This window comes from Mustelus asterias, chromosome 15, assembly GCF_964213995.1.
Source record: "Mustelus asterias chromosome 15, sMusAst1.hap1.1, whole genome shotgun sequence".
NCBI classification, from domain to species: Eukaryota; Metazoa; Chordata; class Chondrichthyes; order Carcharhiniformes; family Triakidae; genus Mustelus; species Mustelus asterias.
This window is the reverse complement of record NC_135815.1, coordinates 85477383-85501219: the sequence shown is the minus strand read 5'-3', so window position 1 is coordinate 85501219 and position 23837 is coordinate 85477383. Positions and strand designations below refer to the sequence as shown.

The window sequence follows — 23837 nt, the reverse complement described above, 5'->3', positions numbered from 1 at the left end:
CGAACATTTCCTATCTGTCTCATGCCACCTTGCAACCCTTCCACACTTGAAGAGACACTGTAATATTTCCATGTTATCTGCCTTAGGACATACTGCACACTATTTCCTTCAGAAGATTTTGTCACCTTCACATATTATCTTTGTCGTAAGGTACAGTAACATTTGCAATTGGGTTTCTCAGCTGCTACTGGAGTGATTCCACATTATCTCTCTGTCGATATTGCCAGATTTCTACATTGATCTGTCTCAGAAGATAGTGTATTATTTGCATTACATCTTCGAAAGAAACATTGTATTATTGCCATGTTAGCTGCACTGCTTTTCTGCATTATCACTTTTACGAGGTATTGTCATATTTCTGTATTCTCTCTCTTTGGGGATATTGTAACATTCCAATATTTGCTCTCAGGACATGATGTAGTGGTCAGGTGACTAAGACTGCACACCATATCTTTAGAATCTATATACATATTACATGTATCATCATGGCTAATTTATAACATTTTAAAACTGGACAAAGACTTTAAAATGACTGAAACGATGGTTGGCAATGGCTCAAACAAAAGGAACTTCCTGGCATTCAGAGAAACTGAAACCTCAGTATCTCCGAGGAGAAGATAATGACCCAGTGAGCTGTAGAAGGCCAATTTCTACGAAATTATGCAGTGGCCATTTACATTTCATAAGCCAGGTCTGGCCAACAGAAATGAGTAAGAAGTCTAACAACACCAGGTTAAAGTCCAACAGGTTTATTTGGTAGCAAAAGCCACTAGCTTTCGGAACAGGCTGTCCCTTTGTCAGGTGGGTGGAAACAGAAACGATCCACCTGCTAGGGCAAAGGACCCTGAAATCACTTGAATTTCTGAATGGTCAAAACATTAATAACTTGAAGAATCCAAGAATAAAGAATAGCTCTGATGAAGGGTCATCTAGACTGGAAACTTTGGCTCTATTCTCTCTCCACAGATGCTGTCAGATCTGCTGAGATTTTCCAGCATTTTTCTGTTTTTGTTAAAGAATATACATCCTATGTCAACACTGAAATGGAGAGATTGGTGTTCCGTAAGCCCCTGTGCAGCTGGTGGAACCTGTAATATTGCCTTGTCGAACTGCAAAGCTGAGTCTGTCATCTTACATCGGCCAAGCAACAACTCAGAAAAAGGGTTTGAACACCTGGTCCCAACTATGCAGTTTCTACTGGAACTTGTACCATAAGACTGATTCACCTCTGTGTACTCATCTCATCGTGGAAGTCCTCTCTATTGGAGAGGTGGATTATCCAGCATCAGTTTTCACCCTGTTCACAACCTCTGTGAAGGAATACACCATTAGACTTTTGATTCTGGACTCTGGACTCACGCAAAACAAACATCTCTGTGCTCTTTGCCCTATTCATGTTTCTTTTCTTTAACCCCCTTTTACTTTGATTTTTTAAAATTTGATTGGTCACGTGTATTGGTATACAGTGAATAGTATTGTTTCTTGCGCACTATATAGACAAAGCATACTGTTAATAGAGAAGGAAAGGAGAGAGTACAGAATGTAGTGTTACGGTCATAGCTAGGGTGTAGAGAAAGATCAACTTAATGCGAGGTAGGTCCATTCAAAAGTCTGATGGCAGCAGGGAAGAAGCTGTTCTTTACTGTTTGAATGCAAAATGGGGGGTGGGGAGGGGGAGCTTTGTGAATCCTCTTCCCATGTTTTGAATATGTATAAAATAAATTAACCCTCTAAGTTTATCCTATTTTGAATTTGCTGCTATTCAGAGAAAATTGGATCACACCAGATTTGAATTGTTCAGTAAATATGCCACTGCCTATAAAGGCAGGTGGTAAGTGAGAAATCAGGGCTGTTTAAGTTAAAACCCCCTCCTGTCCATAACAGCAGTACTTCCAAGTGAACTCCCAGGTTACATTTTAATATTTCCAGGCTATATTCCAAGATAGCCTGTATCATTTCGACTTGACCTCTTCACGAGAATAGGAGGAGTAGGCAATTTAGCCCCTCCAGCCTGCTTTGCCATTCAATAGACCATGGCTGATATACTGTTATATTTACATATGGCCTTTATTGGAGATATATTGGGCAGCGTGGTGGCACAGTGGTTAGCACTGCTGCCTCACAGTGCCAGGGACCCAGGTTCAATTCCAGCCTTGGCTAACTGTGCGGAGTCTGCACGTTCTCCCCGTGTCTGCGTGGGTTTCCTCCGGGTGCTCCGGTTTCCCCTCTCAGTCCAAAGACATGCGGGTTGGGTCGACTGGCCATGCTAAATTGTCCTTTAGTGTCAGGGAGATTAGGAAGGTAAATATGTGGGGTCACAGGGATAGGACCTGGTTGGATTGATGTCAGTGTAGGCTCGATGGGCCAAATGGCCACATTCTGCACTATAGATTCTATGATTATCTCTCAGGAGATACTGTAACATTTCCATTATCACTTTAATGAGATAACACATTATTTCTATATTAGTTGGTGTACCTGTTCTGCATTCCCTCTCTCAGGAGGTGTTATAACATTTTCACAGTAGTTCTTTCAGGTAGTTCTTTCATATTTGTACAGTTTCTCAGTCTAAAGATACTGTAACATTTACATATCATGTTTTGCAGATGTTACTCAAACAATTCCATGTGATCTTGCTCAGGAGATATTCTAACTACTCCGTATTATCTCTCAGGAGACAATGTCACATTCCAACATCACATCTGAGATATTTTATCATTCCCACATTATTGCCGAGGAGATATCATCAGCTTTCCATGTGCACTCTCTCAGGAGATACTGTATCATTTGCACACTAGCCTCAGCAGTTCCTGGATCAATTCCTCCTCATCTCTCAGGAGATTGTCATTTCCCAATATTCTCTCCCAAGAAACATTGCATTATTTCCAAATTCTCTCTCGGGAGATGATGCAACATTCCCACGTTTTCTCTCGCTCAGGAGATAATGTAGCACTTCCGTATGAAATCCCAGGTTATATTGCAATATCTCCAGGTTTTACTTAGGCTGTATGTTTTTTTTAAAACAGGAGGTCCTGATATATTTACACACGAACTTTTACAAGAGATAATGTCACATTTCCACAACATTGGTCCCGGGACATTCTGCAACAATTCCTACATTATCTCTCTGAGCAGATACCTCAACAATTCTACGTTATCTGCCTGAGGAAATACAGTTAATATCTGTGCATTCTCTCTCTCTTGGGAGATACTGTCACATTTTCACATTATCTCTGTCACAAGGTACTATAACATTTGCGCATCAAATCTCTCAGGTACTACAATTCCACACCATCTCTCTCAAGAGATACTGCATTGATTCGTACATGATGTGCCTTGTCAGATACAAAATATTTCCACATTAATCACCCAGGGGAACTTGCCACACATCATTTGTCAGGTGATGCTGTCACATTTACACATCATCTCTCCCAGGAGACACTATCGTTTCCACATTATCTCTTGTAGAGGAGATATCATTTCCGCATTATCCTTAATATACATCGCTATATTCCCACATTATCCTTCCTAAAACATATTATAACATTTCCACATGATCTGCCTCAGGTGGTGGAATGATGTTTTGGAAGCATTTGTCACGAGGTTCTGCAACATTTGCACATCTAACTCCCAGGAAATATGGTATTATCAGGCACATTTTCACATCACCTCTCTCTGAGGTTAATGGAGCACTTCCACCTTAACTCCCAGGAAACATTGTAACATTCCAAGACAGTCGGTAACATTTCCACTTTTAACCCCTCCCACATTTACACACGTAATCTTTTCCAGAGATTTCACATTTCCACTTCATTGGTCTCAGGATGTTTGCAAAATTTCCACATTCTCTCTCTGAGCAGATACGGCAACAGGTCTATGTTTAAGATCAAGTTTATTTATTAGTGTCACAAGAAGGCTTACTTTAACACTGCAATGAAGTTATTGTGAAAATCCCCGAGTCGCCACACTCGGCTACATAGAGGGGGAATTTAGCATGGCCAGTGCGCCTAACCAGCACGTCTTTCGACTGTGGGAGGAAACCGGAGCACCCGGAGGAAACCCATGCAGACACGGGGAGAACATGCAGACTCCGCACAGACAGTGACCCAAACCGGGAATCGAACCCGGGTCCCTGGCGTGTGAGGCAGCAGTGCTAACCACTGTGCCACCCTGATGCCCTATCATAGAATCCCTTCAGTGCAGAAGGAGGCCATTTGGCCCATCGAGTTTGCACTGAACACAATCCAAACCAGGCCCTACTCCTGTAACCCCACGTATTTACCCTGCTAACCCTCCTGACAGTAGGATCAATTTAGCATGGCCAAACAACCTAACCCGCACATCTTTAGACTGTGGGAGGAAACCAGAGCACCCGGAGGAAACCCACGCAGACACGGGGAGAACGTGCAGCCTCCACACAGACAGTGACCCAAGCCGGGAATTGAACCCGGGTCCCTGGTGCTGTGAGGCAGCAGTGCTAACCACTGTGCCACCGTGATGCAGTATCATTTTTTATTCTCTCTTTGAGGTGGTACTTCACTATTTCTACACTGGCTCACTCAAGAAATACTTCCACAATTCCGCGCCAGGATAAACTAATTTTTCCACACTATTTCAGACAAATTTTCTCACTTCCACATTATTTTCTAGTCATGTATCCACCTGATCTCTCTCTCTGGGGATGCCCCATTATCCCTTTCAGAAGATATTGCCAGATAATCTCTCTCAAGAGATGCTGTAACATTTCATCATTATTTAATTTGCAACATGTTTTAGAGAACCTTGTCAGTTCACTTTAACTTTGGATCTTCTTGAATTTCAATGGCGAACGCCTTTAAACTGCCAGGCATGTTTATTCAAGTGGGTTTTTAAAAAATCTATTTGTTTTAATGGTATTGAAACAATTATGCTGGCCCACTATCAAAAGGAATAATTAAAAAAGAGCTTTCGACACAATACACAGTGCTCCTGAAAATCCCAATTATTTCAGTGTACTGTCAAACTACCCAGCCTCGGTGTAACGAGGGGTCACTTTCAATTTTCAATTCAGTGTCAAACTGGTTGTCAAGCACACATCGTTTGCTGCTGAGGGAAGGTTTCCCAGGCAACAGGGCGACTGAACCAAATTGCCGATTGGCATGATTGACACAGGATTGTGATCTCTGGAATATTGAGCATGTTTGGGAGACCAACAGATTGTGAGAAACCACGCCAGTCAGGAAGACGGGGTGTCTATTCAATGTGAATATTTTTTGTTTAAACTTGCTGGGAATTGTAACGTTCGGCCATCTTTCACTGCACGATTCAGTGCAATGAAGTCCGTGTCCTCCGCAAACCGATGAGGGGAAAACATCTTCACAACAGAACGGCAAGGCACATCAATACTCATATAGAAATCCAAATGAGGGGAAAAAAAATTGTTCCTTTGACAACCCTGTAACAAACTGAATGAAAGAACTCGGGTTCTCTGTGACAAACTGTCTGGAGGATAGATTAAGTCTGGAACCGATTCATTGATTTTTTAAAAATAAATTCCTTCTAAAGGATATTTAACAGGAAGGATTTTTTTTTCGCCCAGTGAAACAGCTGAAGCATCTTGATAATCTCCTAAATTCAGACACAGGTCCTTGCGCCTGCAATTTCCCTGGGGATAACTGACCAGCTTTTACTTGGGCGTAGGTCAACAGTGTGTGAAATCATTTCTTCCCCTTCAGGCACAAAGCTGGATTGCTTCGGGGAACAGCTGACACCACTAAACTCAGAGATACTTGTGCCAGACCTGGATTGTTAAGATTTATAGGAAACCGTGTTCCACAAGTGGATACATATCTCAAATACAACAACCCTATATACCTCAAATGCTGAACACATTCCACCTGTGGGGTTCAAATATTCAACATACTCTGTACAGAATGTGTTTACATGATTGAAGCCACTATATAACCCCGGCACAATGTTTGTAACAGTTGTTTTCTAGATCGTTCAGAATCCATCCCACTACCCTGTGCTCTCTCCCACCACTTGATCAGCTTCACATATTCATCCAATGTTTCCTTGGCAAAAGCAACCATTTCCCACAGCAAAGCATCTCATGCTGCGATGACTCATCTCTCATAGAACTTAGAATCATACAGTGCAGAAGGAGGCCATTTGGCCCATCAAGTCTGCACTGACCACAATCCCACCCAAGCCCTATCCCCATACATTTACCTTAGCTAGTTCCCTTGACACTAAGGGACAATTTAGCATGGCCAATCCATCTAACCGCACATCTTTCGGACTGTGGGAGGAAACCGGCGCACCCGGAGGAAACCCACGCAGACACGGGGAGGATGTGCAAACTCCAAATAGACAGTGGCTCAAGGCCAGAATTGAACCCAGGTCGCTGGCGCTGTGAGGCAGCAGTGCTAACCACTGTGTCACTGTGCCGTCCTCTCTGTTCACGCTTGGTGACAATTTTGAAAATCTAGGGCATTTCATCACCAACTCCCCAACCATTCTCCCAAAACTCTCCATAATTAAAAAAAACTCCATTAAGTCTCCTCTTAACTTTTCTCATTCCAGCAAAAATAGATCCAGTATCTTGAGTCTCTTGCTCAATAATAACTTCTCATTCTGTGCATCGCCCTAAATCTATGAATTACATGAAAAAGCATATAAATCTCAAAGATCTGACAGCTGCTATGTATCCAAATAATATGCAAGCACATAGCAATCACCATAGACCTGAGGCACATTCAGTGTCATGGTGGCACACTGGTTAGCACTGCTGCCTCACAGCGCCAAGGACCCGGGTTCAATTCCCGGCTTGGGTCACTGTCTTGTGGAGTTTGCACGTTCTCCCCATGTCTGCGTGGGTTTCTTCCGGGTACTCCGGTTTCCTCCCACAGTCCAAAGATGTGCGGGTTAGGTGCATTGGCCATGTTCAATTGTCCCTTAGTGTTCCCCAGGAGGCGTACATTAGAGGGATTAGCGGGGTAAATATGTGGGGGTATGGGGATAAGGCCTGGGTGGGATTGTTGTTTGTGCAGACTCGATGGGCCGAGTGGCATCCTTCTGCACTGTCGGGATTCTATGATCCGCTTGAAACTTCTCACATTCTTTGATCTGTGCAGAAGTCAAATATCCAAATTTCTAATGCATATACATATATACACACACTCTATATAGGCTCAAATACCGGGAAGATTTTGACATTTCTGGCTAAGACTCAAATTACCTATAAATTCCTGCAAGCTCAAATATCAAGCAGATTTCTACAATTCCCTACAAAACTCAAACATCCACATAAATGTAACTCCAGACAAATATCTATATTACTGTGCAGAACACAAATACCTCACACATCTCTATCCATACAGAACTCAGATTCTCCACTTGCCCCCTTCCCCTCCGTCGATTCCCATAGATGCCTACAGAACGGAAAATCCCATTTGTTCATATCAAACAGTCAGATTCCAATATTCATGATTACTTTACACATTCCAGCAACATTTCCAAGAAGGTCACCTCCTTTAACCTTTTACATGCTGCAATTTTTATTTGCATGGACGATGGGCATTGCTGGCAGAGCCAACATTTGTCGCCCATCCATAAATTGCCCTCGAGGTGGTGATGGTGATGAGCCACCTCTTTCATCCTGGATAAAATGAACTAAAGTAAAGTTTATTTATTAGTCACAAGTACAGCAATACTGCAATGAAGTTACTGTGAAAATCCCCTAGTCGCCACACTCAGTCGCCTGTTCGGGTACACGGAGGGGTAATTTAGCATGGCCACTGCACCTAACCAGCACGTCTTTTGGACTGTGGGAGGAAACCGGAGCACCCGGAGGAAACCCACACAGACACGGGGAGAACGTGCAAACTCCACACAGACAGTGACCCAAAGCCGGGAATCGAACCTGGGTCCCTGGTGCTGTGAGGCAGCAGTGCTAACCACTGTGCCACCGCAACTGTCCAAATTGCAAGTTAAAACTTCTACACATCTGATGCAAACTTCCATTCATCAACCTACCTTTCAACGTAAATCATATTAACTTCATTTGCTGTGTTGTACCATAGAATATAGGAGTAGAATTAGGCCATTCAGCCCATCGAGACCTGTACACGATATCTTCACAAAACGGTAATTTGAGATGAAGGGGGCTCCTTTTCCCACCACCTATCACCCACCTTATTAGAGTAAGAAACCTTGCTGCTCCGAAGCCGTTTATTCTTGATCTTCAGTATCAGTTTGGAGTAAATGATTCTTTTCTTGTGGTTTGCTCGCCTGTTGGATGTCATGTTATTCTGCAATTCTCTGCTGGCTCTTCGTCCTCTCCTCCACAGAACAGTCCTCATTCTGGGTTGGTATTCTTTGATGCTGGTATAGCTGTAAGGCTCACCAAAGGGTGGAGCCCGCGGTTCCAAGGTGAAGTAGACCACCGTGCCAGTCTCATCTTCCTCACGGAGTCGTGCCACGGCTGCCTTGATGAGATTCCGATGCCCGGGAGCCTCAACCCCAATGGCATCCAGGTCTGGCTCTCCGATCTGTTTGCAAACCTCCAGGTCATCATAGCCATTGTCCATGAAGGATTCGGTGTATTCGGACAACTTTAGGCTCTTCAGCCACTCCAGCACAATGTTGGTACCCATGGGGTGAAGGAAGATTCAGAAACAGTGGTCACTGAGTGTGCCAGGGCTGGAATTGGCAGTAGGGGTTAAAGTTGGATGAGTAGGGTTTGGTGTGGGACACATTGGGGAATTGGGACTAAAGTTGGTATTTGTGTTAGGATTGTTTTAGAGTTGGGATTAAGAGAGAGAGATGAGGTTTGGGATTGGGATTAAAATTGGAGATAGGTTTGGGATTGGGGTTAAAATTGGAAATAGTATTGGAATTGAGACTAAAATTGGAGCTAGGTTTTGGGTTAAAATCAGAGATAGAATTAGTACTGGGATTACAATTGGAGATAGGTTTGGGTTTGGGATCAGGGTGAAATTGGGAGTTGGAATGGGATTAGAATTGGGGCTGGAATGGGAATGAAAGTTGTGAGGGTGGAATTTGGGATGAGGAGGGTTGGAGAGAGTTCGAGTCCAATCCTTCAGACGGATCAGCTCCGGATTCAGAGCGGCTTCTCCCCCCACCCCGTCTCGTTTCGAGCTCCTCTCCTCGGTTGCTGTCTCTGATGTTCCCCGACCGCAGTCTCCTTCCCCTCAGGCGGATCCCTGCGCTGATGCTCTCCCGCCCGCTTCTCCAGGCTCCGGTACCGCAGACTCCGGGGCTGAGACTGTCCGGAGCGACCCGGCTCCTCCCGCCCGCGCCTCTTCCCAGCACCGCCAGGGGGAGCAGCGGGGCAGCGGAGCCGAGGGGGAGGGGACAGCGACACCCAGCGACCAGCCTGCAACTAGCAGCCAGAACAGCCCAAACCAGCACCCAGCACCCAAACCAACACCCACACTCAAGCCAACACCCAAACCCAGCACCCACCCCCAAACCAACACCCAAACCCGCACCCACACTCAAGCCAACACCCAAACCAGCACTCAAACCAACACCCAAACCCAGCACCCACACCCATGCCAGCACCCAAACGGCATGGTAGCACAGTGGTTAGCACTGCTGCTTCACAGCTCCAGGGTCCCGGGTTCGATTCCCGGCTCGGGTCACTGTCTGTGTGGAGTTTGCACATTCTCCTCGTGTCTGCGTGGGTTTCCTCCCACAGTCCAAAGATGTGCAGGTTAGGTTGATTGGCCAGGTTAAAAATTGCCCCTTAGAGTCCTGAGATGCGTAGGTTAAAGGGATTAGCGGGTAAATATGTGGGGGTAGGGCCTGGGTGGGATTGTGGTCGGTGCAGACTCGATGGGCCGAATGGCCTCCTTCTGCACAGTAGGAATTCTATGAAACCAGCACTCAGCATCCAAAACAGCATCCAACACCCAGACCAGCACCCACACCCAAACCCAGACCAGCACCCACATCAGCATCCAGACCCAAACCAGCACCCAGACCCAAACCAGCACCCAGACCCAAACCAGCACCCAGACCCAAACCAGCATCCACATCCAGTACCCAGAGTCAGGCCCCAGAACCCAGCCCAGCACCTACACAGACACCAGGACCCAGCCCAACATACAGAACAGCGTCCAAACCAATACGCACACCGAAATCCCAGCACCCAAAGCAACGTCCAGGCCAGCTGCCTCATTGACCCAGTGAGGTTACAAATCTTCAGCTTCGTAACACCAAGCAGATCCCACTCCTGACGTAAGCCTAGAAATGAGAAATTCTATTAACCTGGAGCCAAACCCAATAAAAACCAGCAGGCTAAAATCCAGCAGAGCAGCAACCCCTTCTTAAACCAATGCTAACTTAACAATACCACCAACCATATCTCAACAAACATGATGAGCAGGTTGACTACAATCCAACAAAACCAGCTGAGCTCAACCCAACCAAGTCCAGAAACTCCTGCAGGTTCATCCCAATCAAGTTAAACAGGAGGTTCAGAAAATGCTGATCCTTGTTGTGCATTAATACTCAACAGCTCTAGCTTTCAGACAGGGCTGACCTTTATGCCACCATTAACACCTGCTTTAGTCTTTAGTACTATTACCACTCCCATTGTCCTGTGCGTCCATGATATCTTTGTCAAGGGATCAAGGGATATGCGGGGAAGGCGGGATCAGGATATTGAATTTGATGATCAGCCATGAGCAAAATGAATGGCGGAGCAGTGTCGAAGGGCTGAATGGCCTACTCCTGCTTCTATTTTCTATGTTAATCGTTTAACCTCTCTTGAGCTCCCCGACCTTCCTATTGTGCTCCTGGTGCCTCCCCGCCCCCCCATCACTTTACAACAGCATAAAACCCATCACATTTCTACCTCACTTCAGCACTCTGTTTCTCTGCACACAGGTGCTGTCAGACCTGCTGGGTCTTTTCTGTCCTGAGGCCAGTGAGCTGATAGGAGCACCGGTTGGCTGATTAATGTTGAGGGCTGCCTGGATGAGAGCGAGAGAAAAAAAATCATACACAGTGACAACATAATGTTGATCCTTGCCAAGGTACAGCAGGCTACTGATCCCAGCTCAACCTCACAACTTGGCTGATTCTAAACCAGGAGCTAAATCCAAGCCCAACCAACTTAATGACATTTCTGAGCAGAGTAACCCCAGCTGCCAGATTTTCATCTTGTCGAGAGAATGGTTCCAGTGCTTCAGAAAAGGAAGAAAGACTTGAGTATATATCATGCCTTTTAAAACATTAGCATGTCCCAAAGCACATTGATTTGATTTATTATTTATGATTGTCACATGTATTGGGATACAGTGAAAAGTATTGTTTCTTGCGTGCTATACAGACAAAGCGTACCATACATAGAGGAGAAGGAAAGGAGAGGGTGCAGAATGTAGTGTTACAGTCATAGCTAGGGGTGTCGAGAAAGCTTAACACACGGTGGGTCCATTCAAAATTCTAATGGCAGAAGCTGTTTCTGAGTCAGTTGGTACGTGACCTCAGATATTTGTATATTTTTCCCGACGGAAGATGGAAGAGAGTAGGTACTTTTGGAACATTGTTACTGATGCGATGGAAGGAAGATAGTAGACAATTTGCAAATTCCCAGAAATAGGAATGAAATAATTACCCAAATCATAGAGACATAGAAGATAGGAGCAGGAGGCGGCCATTTGGCCCTTCAAGCCTGCTCCGCCATTCATTACGATCATGGCTGATCGTCCAACTCAATAGCCTCATCCTGCTCTTTCCCCATAACCTTTGATCCCATTCACCCCAAGTACTATATCCAGCTGACTCTTGAATACATTCATTGTTTTGGCATCTTGTGGTAATAAATTCACCGATCAATTTTAGTGATATTGACTGAGGGATAAATATTGGTCAGGATACGGGAGAACTGTCCTGTTCTTCTTCGAATAATGCCAACGCCATGTGTACCCTCTTCGTTTGATAGCAGATGTGTCCAGTCCAGCTCAACATCACAACGTTACCAACCAACAGACTCATTGTACCTTGTTCAGCAACATCAGCAGGTTGGGTTACTAACCCTCCAGGATTAGCCTGGAGTCTCCAGGAATCGAATGTCAATCTCTGGGACACAGCTGTGTGCAGCCCTGGGGAAAAATCATCGGGACTTTAAAAAAGACTGTTTCCTTTTGTCATTTTTCTTGGAACATTTCTCTTTACCAGATATAAAAATATTGAAAATGGGGAGAATAAAGGGCTGTTTGGCTGACAATCAAGTATCATCCAATTGGTGAATGAGTCTTCTTGCTTTCCAATTTGTGTAGGAAGGCAGTGCATCACAAGGATGGATGTGTTGATCAATGATTGGCTGGAACATCGGGGCAAGTCATGTGATGAAACCTCCAGGAATATATTTAATGACAGTTGGCAACCCTAAGTTTGATCCAAGCTGAATCCAACTGAGTGGTAGCATCAGGTTGGACTGGTAACAGCCCAAAGAGGTTGATAACAGCATGAATGAGACTAGCAGTTTGATCCAACTGTAGTAGATGCCAAGAGGCCCGGCGACCCCAAGAGGCCTCTTCCCAACCCAAATGCAAAAGGTGCATTGAGGCCCACAAGAAACATGGGCTAAGCTTAGCCTTAGCACCAATTCCAGCAGGAATATCTTGGCTCAGGAGCAAAACTAACTACAGGTGACAGCTCAGCCATGTTCGCTGGATTATCTTAGCTCAGGAACAAAACTAGGTACAAATCCCAGCTCAGCAATGTCAACAAGCAGGTTCCACTCCAGATCCATTACTGTGCTTCTCCCTGGTTTATCACAACTAATCTATGCAAGGAGTCAGAGAAGGGGTAATCGAGGATATAAACAACATACAGGAAGGAGAAGAAGAAAAGATATAGGCAGAGAAACCAAGGGCCAGAATCAAACAGGGCCACAGTGAAAGATAGTGGGAATGGGACAGGTGATGTTAAAAAGATAAGCCTTAAGGCTTTGTCCCTTAACGCACAGAACATTTGCAATAAAGTGGATTAATTTATTACGCAAATAGATGTAAATGGGTAAGGTATAGCTGGGATTACAGAAACATGGCTGCAGGGTGACCAAGGAGGGGATTGAACATCTACTATTCCAATACTATTCAGTATTTAGGAAGGACAGACAAATGATGGTGGAGTTGCATTGCTGGTTAAAGAGGAAATTAATGCAATAGTGAGGAAAGATATTTGTTCTGACAATGTGAAATCTGTATGGGTAGAGCTGAGAAACACTAAAGGGCAAAAACGTTAGTGGGGGTTGTACATAGACCCCTAAACTGGAGTGCTAATGTTGGGAATAGCATTAAAGAGGAAGTTAGAGACACATGCAATAAAGGAACATCTGTAATTATGGGTGGCTTTAATCTGCATATTGAATTAGCCACAATACTGTAGAGGAGGAACTTTTGGTGTGTATACAGGATGATTTTCTGGACCAATATGTTAAGGAACCAACTGGAGAACAGGCCATCCTCGACCTGGTACTGTGTAATGTGAAAGGTTCTAGTCACCCTATTATAGAAAGGATATTATTAAACTAGAAAGAGCGCAGAAAAGATTTACTAGGATGTGACTGGGACTTGATGGTTTGAGTTATAAGGAGAGGCTGGATAGACTGGGACTTTTTCTCTGGAGCGTAGAAGGCTGAGGGGTGATCTTACTGAGGTCTATAAAATAATGAGGGGCATAGATCAGCTAGATAGTCAATATCTTTTCCCAAAGCTAGGAGAGTCTAAAACTAGAGGGCATAGGTTTAAGGTGAGAGGGGAGAGATACAAAAGGGTCCGGGGGCAATTTTTTCACGCAGAGAGCAGCGAGTGTCTGGAACAAACTGCCAGAGGTAGTAGTAGAAGTGGGTACAATTTTGTCTTTTAAAAAGCATCGACAGTTACTTGGGTAAGATGGGTATAGAGGGATATGGGCCAAATGTGGGCAATTGGGAATGGCTTTGGGGTTTTAAAAAAAGGGCGGCATGGACAAGTTGGGCTGAAGGGCCTGTTTCCATGCTATAAACCTCTATGACTTGCTAAGATTTTCCAGCATTTTCTGTTTTTGCGTCAGCAGTCTGGGCAGACCATTGAATAACAGCAAAACATAACTGAAGGGTACCTGGAGACCATGTTGATAAGTTTGCAACTTGTTTCTTGCCACTGGCAAAATCAACAGCTTCTTTTCTCTGCCACAGACCCAGTTTTACCCATTAACCACATCATCACATGACCCTGTCAATCAACTTCCCAAAGAATCTTTTTATAAAAGAAAAGTCCATTAGCTTTATCAAAGTAACAAATTCCTAGCTGAAAAGAGTAATTATCCCGCTTCTAAATGTTTTCCAGACACACCGACTGCATGTAGAATAAAGCTGAATTTTAAACATACCCATTAAACATAATGTTCCTCCGGTTGGAGGAAGGTAACTAGTGGCGTGCCGCAGGGATCGGTACTCGGGCCGCAACTATTTACCATTTATATAGATGATCTGGAGGAGGGGACGGAGTGTAGGGTAACGAAGTTTGCAGACGACACAAAGATAAGTGGAAAAGTGAATCGTGTGGAGGACGGAGAAGATCTGCAGAGAGATTTGGACAGGCTGAGTGAGTGGGCGAGGATATGGCAAATGGAGTATAACGTTGAGAAATGCGAGGTTATACACTTTGGAGGAAATAATAACAAATGGGATTACTATCTCAATGGAAACAAATTAAAACATGCTACCGTGCAAAGGGACCTGGGGGTCCTTGTGCATGAGACGCAAAAGCCCAGTCTGCAGGTACAACAGGTGATCAAGGCGGCAAATGGGATGTTGGCCTATATCGCGAGGGGGATAGAATATAAAAGCAGGGATGTCTTGATGCACCTGTACAGGGCATTGGTGAGGCCGCAGCTGGAATACTGTGTGCAGTATTGGTCCCCTTATATGAGGAAGGATATATTGGCATTGGAGGGAGTGCAGAGAAGGTTCACCAGGTTGATACCGGAGATGAGGGGTTTGGATTATGAGGAGAGGCTGAGGAGATTGGGTTTGTACTCGTTGGAATTTAGAAGGATGAGGGGGGATCTTATGGAGACTTATAAGATAATGCGGGGGCTGGATAGGGTGGAGGCGGAGAGATTCTTTCCACTTAGTAAGGAAGTTAAAACTAGAGGACACAGCCTCAAAATAAAGGGGGGTCGGTTTAAGACAGAGTTGAGGAGGAACTTCTTCTCCCAGAGGGTGGTGAATCTCTGGAATTCTCTGCCCACTGAGGTGGTGGAGGCTACCTCGCTGAATATGTTTAAAGCGCGGATGGATGGATTCCTGATCGGTAAGGGAATTAAGGGTTATGGGGATCAGGCGGGTAAGTGGTACTGATCCACGTCAGATCAGCCATGATCTTATTGAATGGCGGGGCAGGCTCGAGGGGCTAGATGGCCTACTCCTGCTCCTATTTCTTATGTTCTTATGTTCTTATATCAATTCCATTACGATCATCACAACTGGGTAAGCCAAATTAGCACCAATGATATGGAGGGCGAATTACTAGAATGCATATGTGATTGTTTACTGGAACAGTTTGTTGAGGAACCAACGAAGGGTTGGGCTATTTTAGATCTAGTATTGTGCAATGAGAATGGGTTAATTAATAATTTCATTGTGAATGAGCCTTTGGGGAAGAGTGATCGCAATACAATAGAATTTTACATTAAGTTTGAAAATGATGAAGTTTAATCTGAAAGTAGGATCTTAAATCTAAACAAAGGAAATTATGAAGGTATGAGGTGCAAGTTGGCTGTGGTAGAATGGAAAACTACATTAAAAATATTACGGTAAACAGACAATGGCTTGCATTTAAAGAATTAATAAATAGTTTGAAACTAATATTCACACATTGGGTACAAACACCAAACAGGTAAAGTGATCCAACCATGGCTAACAAGAGAGGTTAAAGATTGTATAGGATCAAAGGAGAAAATAGTATGCCTGAGGATTTGGAACTTTTTAAGAATTCAGCAATGGAGGACCAAGAAACTGATAAAGAAAGATTAGAATATGACAGTAAACTAGCAAGAAACATAAAAATGGACAGTGAAAGCTTCTATTGGTGTGCAAAAAGGAAAAGATTAGCAAAGACAAATGTGGACTCATAGAATCCCTACAGTGCAGAAGGCGTCCATTTGGCCCATTGAGTCTTCATTGATCACAATCCCTCCCAGGCTGTATTCCCTTAACTCCACTTATTTACCCTGCTAACCCCCTGACACTAAGAGGCAATTTAGCATAGCCAATCAACCGAAGCCGCACATCTTTGGATTGTGGTAGGAAACTGGAGCACCCGAAATAAACCCATACAGACACAGACAGTGATCCGAGGCTGGAATTGAACCCAGGCCCCTGGTGCTGAGAGGCAGCAGAGCTAACCACTGTGCCACCGTGCTATTTCATCACAAGTAGAGACAGTATAATTTATAATGGGGAATAAGGAAATGGTAGAGAAACTAAACAAATGCTTTGGGGGACTAATTAATGGGACTGAACATTAATAAATCCCCTGGACCTGATGATCTACATCCTGGAGAGTTCAAAATAGAATTTTCAGAGCTAGTGGTTGCAATGGTGATCATCTTCCAAAATCCTATAGATTCTGGAATTGTTACTGGAGATTGGAAGGTAGTAAATGCTATTGCATTATTTAGAAAGAGAGGGAGAGAAAATGGGAAACTGCAGCCCTGCTGGAAAGACATCAGTAGTAGGGAACATGCCAGAATCTAAGGGATGCAATAATTGAACAAAATTGAGCACATGAGATTTGTTTGGCGGGGGCGGGGAGGAGGGAGTGGAGTGGCAGGTCACAAACTGGCATGGATTGAAAATCGGTTACCAAGCATAAACCAGAGAATAGGAATAAATGGGTCATTCTCACATTGGTGGGTTGGTGGGGTCAGTCAAGGGTCAGTTCTAGGATCCCAGGTGCATGTTGGCCTTTATTGCAAGAGAATTGAGTACAGGAGTAAGGATGTCTCACTGCAATTGTGAGACCACACCTGGATTATTGGGTATAGTTTTAGTTTCCTTACCCAAAGGAAGATATATTTGCCATAGGTGGAGTGCAACAAAGGTTCACCAGGCTGACTCTTGGGATGGCGTGATTGTCCTTAGAAGTGATTGAGGGGACAGATCTGTTTTCCCTAAACTTTAGAGGAATGGGAGGAGACCTCATTGAAACACAAAATTCTTACAAGGCTCAATAAGGTAGATGCAGAAAGGATGTTTCTGCTGCCTGAAGGGGGTGGGGGCTGTCTTAAATCAGGGGACACAGTCTCAGAATAAGAGGTAGGCCATTTAGGAATTTCTTCACTCAGAGGGTGTGAATCTTTGGAAATAATTGCTCAGTCATCAAGTATATTTAAGAAAGATTGATAGATTTACAGATAGAAAAGACATCAAGGGATATGGGGATGGTGCGGGTAAACGGCGTTGAGGTGGATCAGCCATGATCTAACTGAATGGAGGAGCAGGCTCCTGGGACTGAATGGCCTACTTGCATTTCTTATGTGCCTATGCTTCCACCTAGACTGCTTATTACATTGCCCATCTTTGTGTCATTGGCAAACATGGATATATGGCTTTCATTCCCATTTTACAAGTCGTAAATAAAAACAGTCAATAGTTAAGGCCGCAATACAAAATCCTCGTGGGACTTGGTGACTCACATTCTGCCCATCATCTCCACTCCATATTTCACCCCATTTCCTTTTTTAAAAATTCATTTGTGGGACATGGGCGTCACTGGCCGGACAGTATTTATTGACCATCCCTAGCTGCCCTTGTTCAGAGGGTAGTTGAGAGTCAATGACATTATTGTACTTCTGGAGTCACGTGTAGACCAGACCAGGTAAGGACGGCAGATTTCTTTCCCTAAAGGGCATTAGTGACCCAGATGGGTTTTTCCGACAATCAACAAGGGTTTCACGGTCATCAGAAGATTCTTAATTCCAGATAATTTTTATTGAATTCAAATTCCACCATCTGCTGTGGCGGGATTCAAACCCGGGTCCCCAGAACATTTGCTGAGTTTCTGTATTAATAGTCTAGCGATAATACCACTAGGCCATCACCTCCTAACCAGGTCAATAACTTGCCTTCACTTCCATGTATGGAATTGCTAACTGTCTCTTATCAGGGACTTTATTATATGCTTCCTGGAAGTCTACGCAAGTGACATCCAGAGGTATTCTGCTGTCCATGACTTCAGTCACCTGTTCAAAAGATGCAACACATTTGTCAGGCATGACCTACACAATCCAAGCTGGTTCTCACTCATCAGCTGTAAAGTTTCATTGTATTCAATCACTCCATCCTCAAATTATACACCCTAGTATTTTCTCAATTACAGATGTTGGGCTTTGCTGATGTTTGGATATTTCCTGCTTTCCCCCTTTCACCTTTCCTCAAGAGCAGAGCAACATCTGTGATTTTCCAAAGAAATAGTTCCCTGATTTTAGAACTTTGGAAGATTATTAAAAGCACAAGGCACTAGAAATACTCAGCATCTGTGGAAAGTAGTTGAGGCCAAAAGATTGTGAGATTTCAAGAAGAAAGTAGATATAACTTTTGGGGCTAAAGGAATCAGGATATTGAATTTGACGATCAGCCATGATCAAAATGAATGGCAGAGCAGGCTCGAAGGGCCGAATGGCCTCCTCCTGCTGCTAGTTTCTACGAGAGAAAAACCGTGAATATTTCAGGACTGTGACCTTCCAGCAGATTTTCAGTCTGTGTTGTGTTGTTAGGTCCTCTTTCTTTTAGGAGCTTGTGATGGAAACCATCTAGTCCTGGAGATTTGTCACTTTTTCATGCTATTGTTTTATTTATTACTGCCATTTTGCTTACTTAATTTGGTGAGCATTGTTAATGATTCCATACTAGTTTCCGGAATACAGCTTTGAGTTTATTCACTTAAGAATAAAAATTTTGATTGTGGGTCTAAGTCCTGCCGTAGAGGCTGGTGGGAATTAGTACTGTATCACACAATGTCAACCCCTGTAATTTTCCAGTTGGGGGTTTGCAACATATTTTGAGATGGGCTGCAGATCACAGGGACGTCCAACCCCTGTTTCAGTGATGCAGCCTTGGAGGAACTTCAAGGAGTTCAGCGGAGGTCAAGAGGGCCTCTTCTACCCAGAGGACAGAAGGAGGAGGCTGAGTTGTCACACAAGCCCAGCATGAGGAGTCGTCTCTGGGAAGATCTGGGCCTCCACCAGAGGTCTGTCCTGCTACGCTACAAATGGATGAATGATCTCATCCGCTCCATCCGGGTAAGTGAACTCTCCACTGCTCACACTCTCCTCGCCCATTCAGCCTGCATCAACAACAATCCCACACAGGCCCTATCCTCATAACGCCATGTACTTACCCTACAAATCCCCCTGACACTAAGGGGCAATTTAACATGGCCAAATAACCTAACCTGAACATCTTTGGAGTGTGAGGAAACCAGAGCACCCGGAGGAAACCCATGAAGACATGGGAAGAATGTGCAAACTCCACACAGATAGTGACCTGAGGTCAGAGTTAAACCTGAGTCCCTGGCGCTGTGAGGCAGCAGTGCTAACCACTGTGCCACCATGTCACCCATCCGTGCGTCTCATTTATAGAAGAGCTACTCAATGTGATAAGCTGATGCCTTACAACCCTCGGGCAATTGACTTCACCTGCAGGTGAAGAGGCCAGTGTGGATCCCTGACCCTTCAACACACACAAAGCTCAGATGCTGTCTGGAGCATTGGGGCTGGTGGGGGGGGGGGGTTAAGCATTGAGGGCACCTGAAAACACTGCTGATGACAATCATAGAATCCCTACAGTACAGGAGGAGGCCATTTGGCCCATTCAGTCTGTACCAACCACAATCCCACCCAGGCCCCATTCCCATAACCCGACACATTTACTCTGCTAATCCCCTGACACTCGGGTCAATTTAGCATGGCCAATCAATCTAACTCTTACATCTTTTGGAGTGTGGGAGGAAACTGGAGCACCTGGAGGAAACCCACGCAGACACGGGGAGAACGTACAAACTCAACACAGACAGTGAGGCCGGAATTGAACCTGGGTCCCTGGTGCTGTGAGGCAGCAGTGCTAACCACTATGCCATCGTGCTGCCCTTGTGTCAGGCGCCACGGTGTCTCGGTGAACCTCATCCTTCTGTCTGCCTGGATTCACCACTCTGGAGGCTGCTGCCCCAGAATCCTTCTGGACAACCTGCAGGACATCAATCAGATGGCACCCAATCCAATGGGTTATCTATCAGACTGGAGCATGAGTAAGACTTACTTCCTCTTAATTATCTCCAACTCCATCTTTGCACTCTGCACAGGAAAGGTTGAAGTACAACAGGAGAGATTGAGAGAAGATGGGAGGGGGCTGGCCTGACCTCCAGAACCTCACAGAGGAGTGGACAGCCAGCTGGCTGGGGAGGAACCACACCGAGCTTCTGCAGTGATGGAGAGAGCGGTGGGGCGGCCTCCATCCAGTAAGAATGTTTCCATCTTACAGAGAAACTGGAGGATCATGTGTTCCTCCAAGCTGGACTCAGCAGGTCAGGCTGCAGGAAACAGAGTTAAGGTTTCAGGTAGATGGCCCTTAACCAGAACTGAGAAAAGATAGAAATGTGATAAGTTTCGAACTAGCAAAGTGGGGAGTGGCAAGTGTGTGTTTGGCGGAGGGTGGTGTGGGGCGGGGGGTTACGGATGGAGAAGAGAACATAAGACCATAAAAACTGGGAGTGGGCCATCTGGCTCCTCAAGCCTGCGCCGCCATTCAATAAGATCATGGCTGATCTTTTTGTGGACTCAGCTCCACTTACCCGCTCACCATTACCCTCAATTCCTTTACTGTTCAAAAATTTATCTATCCTTGCCTTAAAAACATTCAATGGGGTAGCCTCAACTGCTTCGCTGGGCAGGGAATTCCACAGATTCACAACCCTTTGTGTGAAGAAGTTCCTCCTCAACTCAGTCCTAAATCTGTTTCCTCTTATTTTGAGGCTATGCCCCCTAGTTCTAGTTTCACCTGCCAGTGGAAACAACTTCCCTGCTATCTTATCTATTCCCTTCATAATCTTATATGTTTCTATAAGATCTTCCCTCATTCTTCTGAATTCCAATGAGTATAGCCCCAGTCCACTCAGTCTCTCCTCATAAGCCAACCCTCTCAACTCTGGGATCAACCTAGTGAATCTCCTCTGCACCCCCTCCACTGCCAGTATATCCTTTCTCAAGTAAGGAGACCAAAACTGTACACAGTACTCCAGGTGTGGCCTCACAGCTGCAACATAACCTCGCTATTTTTAAACGCCATCTCTCTAGCAATGAAGGACAAAATTCCATTTGCCTTCTTAATTACCTGCTGCACCTGCAAACCAACTCCTTGAGATTCCTGCACAAGGACACCCAGGTCCCTCTGCACAGCAGCATGCTGCAATTTTTTTACCATTTAAATAATAGTTCATTTTGCTGTTATTCCTACCAAAATGGATGACCTGACATTTACCAACATTGTACTCCATCTGCCAGACCCTTGCCCACTCACTTAGACCATCTATATCCCTTTGCAGACTTTCAGCGTCCTCTGCACACATTGCTCTGCCACTCATCTTAGTGTCATCTGCAAATTTTGACACACTACACTTGGTCCCCAACTCCAAATCATCTATGTAAATCGTAAACAATTGCGGTCCCAACATTGATCCCTGAGGCACACCACTAGTCACTGATCGCCAAACAGTAAAACACCCATTTACGCCCACTCTTTGCTTTGTTAGTTAACCAATCCTCTATCCATACTAATACATTACCCATAGCACCGTGCACCTTTATCTTATTAGCAGTATTTGGTGCGGCCCCTTGTCAAATGCCTTCTGGAAATCCAGATACACCACATCCACAGGTTCCCCATTGTCCACTGCACATGTAATGTTCTCAAAGAATTCCACCAAATTAGTCAAACATGACCTTCCCTTCATGAACCCATGCTGTGTCTTACCAATGGGACAATTTATATCCAGATGTGTCGCTATTTGTTCCTTGATGATAGATTCAAGCATTTTCCCTACTACTGAAGTTAAGCTAACCGGCCTAATAGTTACCCACCTTTTGTCTACCTCCTTTTTTAAACAGTGGCATCACATTTGCTGTTTTCCAATCTGCGGGAATCACCCCAGAGTCCAGCGAATTTTGGTAAATTACCACTAGTGCATTTGCTATTTCTCCTGCCACCTCTTTTAGTACCCTGGGATGCATTCCATCAGGACCAGGAGACTTGTCTACCTTTAGCCCCATTAACTTGCCCAACTCTACTTCTTTCGTTATAATGATAGTTTCTCATAGAATCCCTACAGTGCAGAAAGAGGCCATTCAGCCCATTGAGTCTGCACCGACCACAATCCCACCCAGACCCTATCCCCATATCTCTATATATTTACCCACTAATCCCTCTAGCCTACACATCTTGGGATACTAAGGGGCAATTTAACATGGCCAATCAACCTAACCTGCACATCTTTGGACTTTCTAGGTTCTCAACTGCCATAAGCTTTCCTGTCATCAATGTTTGGCATTTTATTTGTATCTTCCACTGTGAAGATACAAAATACCTGTTCAATGCCTTAGCCATTTTCTCATTTCCAGTTATTACATCCCCCTTCTCATCCTCTAAAGGACCAATTTTACTTTAGCCACTCTTTTTCGTTTTATATATTTGTAGAAACTTTTGCTATTTGTTTTTGTATTCTGATCTAGTTTACTCTCATAATCCATCTTACTTTTCTTTATAGCTTTTTGTGTGGCTTTCTGCTGACCTTTAAAGATTTCCCAATCTTCTGGGTTCCCACTAATCTTTGCCACTTTGTATGCATTTTCTTTCAATTTGATACCCTCCTTTATTTCCTTAGATATCCATGGCTGATTATCTCTTTTTCATGATGTGGAGATGCCGGCGTTGGACTGGGGTAAACACAGTAAGTAGTCTCACAACACCAGGTTAAAGTCCAACAGTTTTATTTGGTAGCAAAAGCCACTAGCTTTCGGAGCGCTACCCCTTCGTCAGGTAAGTGGGAGTTCTGTTCACAAACAGGGCATATGAAGACACAAACTCAATTTACAAAATAATGGTTGGAACGCGAGTCTTTACAGGTAATCAAGTCTTAAAAGGTACAGACAATGTGAGTGGAGAGAGCGTTAACACAGGTTAAAGAGATGTGTATTGTGTCCAGACAGGACAGTTAGTGAGATTTTACAAGTCCAGGCAAGTTATGGGGGTTACAGATAGTGTGGCATGAACCCAAGATCACGGTTGAGGCCGTCCTCATGTGTGCGGAACTATCAGTTTCTGCTCAGTGACTCTGCGTTGTCGTGTCGTGAAGGCCGCCTTGGACAATGCTTACCCGAAGATCAGAGGCTGAATGCCCGTGACCGCTGAAGTGCTCCCCAACAGGAAGAGAACACTCTTGCCTGGTGATTGTCGAGCGGTGTTCATTCATCTGTTGTCGTAGCGTCTGCATGGTCTCCCCAATGTACCATGCCTCGGGACATCCTTTCCTGCAGCGTATCAGGTAGACAACGTTGGCCGAGTTGCAAGAGTATGTACCGTGTATCTGGTGGATGGTGTTTTCACATGAGATGATGGCATCCGTGTCGATGATCCGGCACGTCTTGCAGAGGTTGCTGTGGCAGGGTTGTGTGGTGTCGTGGTCACTGTTCTCCTGAAGGCTGGGTAGTTTGCTGCGGACATCAGTCTGTTTGAGGTTGTGCGGTTGTTTGAAGGCAAGAAGTAGGGGTGTGGGGATGGCCTT

At 44.7% G+C, this 23837-nt stretch overlaps 1 protein-coding gene across 1 annotated transcript; it reads right to left on the bottom strand.

Moving 5' to 3' along the window:
* Nucleotides 1-8117: 8117 nt before the first annotated feature.
* LOC144504749 (sterile alpha motif domain-containing protein 5-like) lies at nucleotides 8118-9307 on the bottom strand. Its single transcript, XM_078230491.1, has one exon. It carries the CDS (start codon nucleotides 8634-8636, stop codon nucleotides 8118-8120), a length of 519 nt encoding a protein of 172 aa, XP_078086617.1. The 5' UTR covers nucleotides 8637-9307.
* Between the last annotated feature and the right edge of the window lie 14530 nt (nucleotides 9308-23837).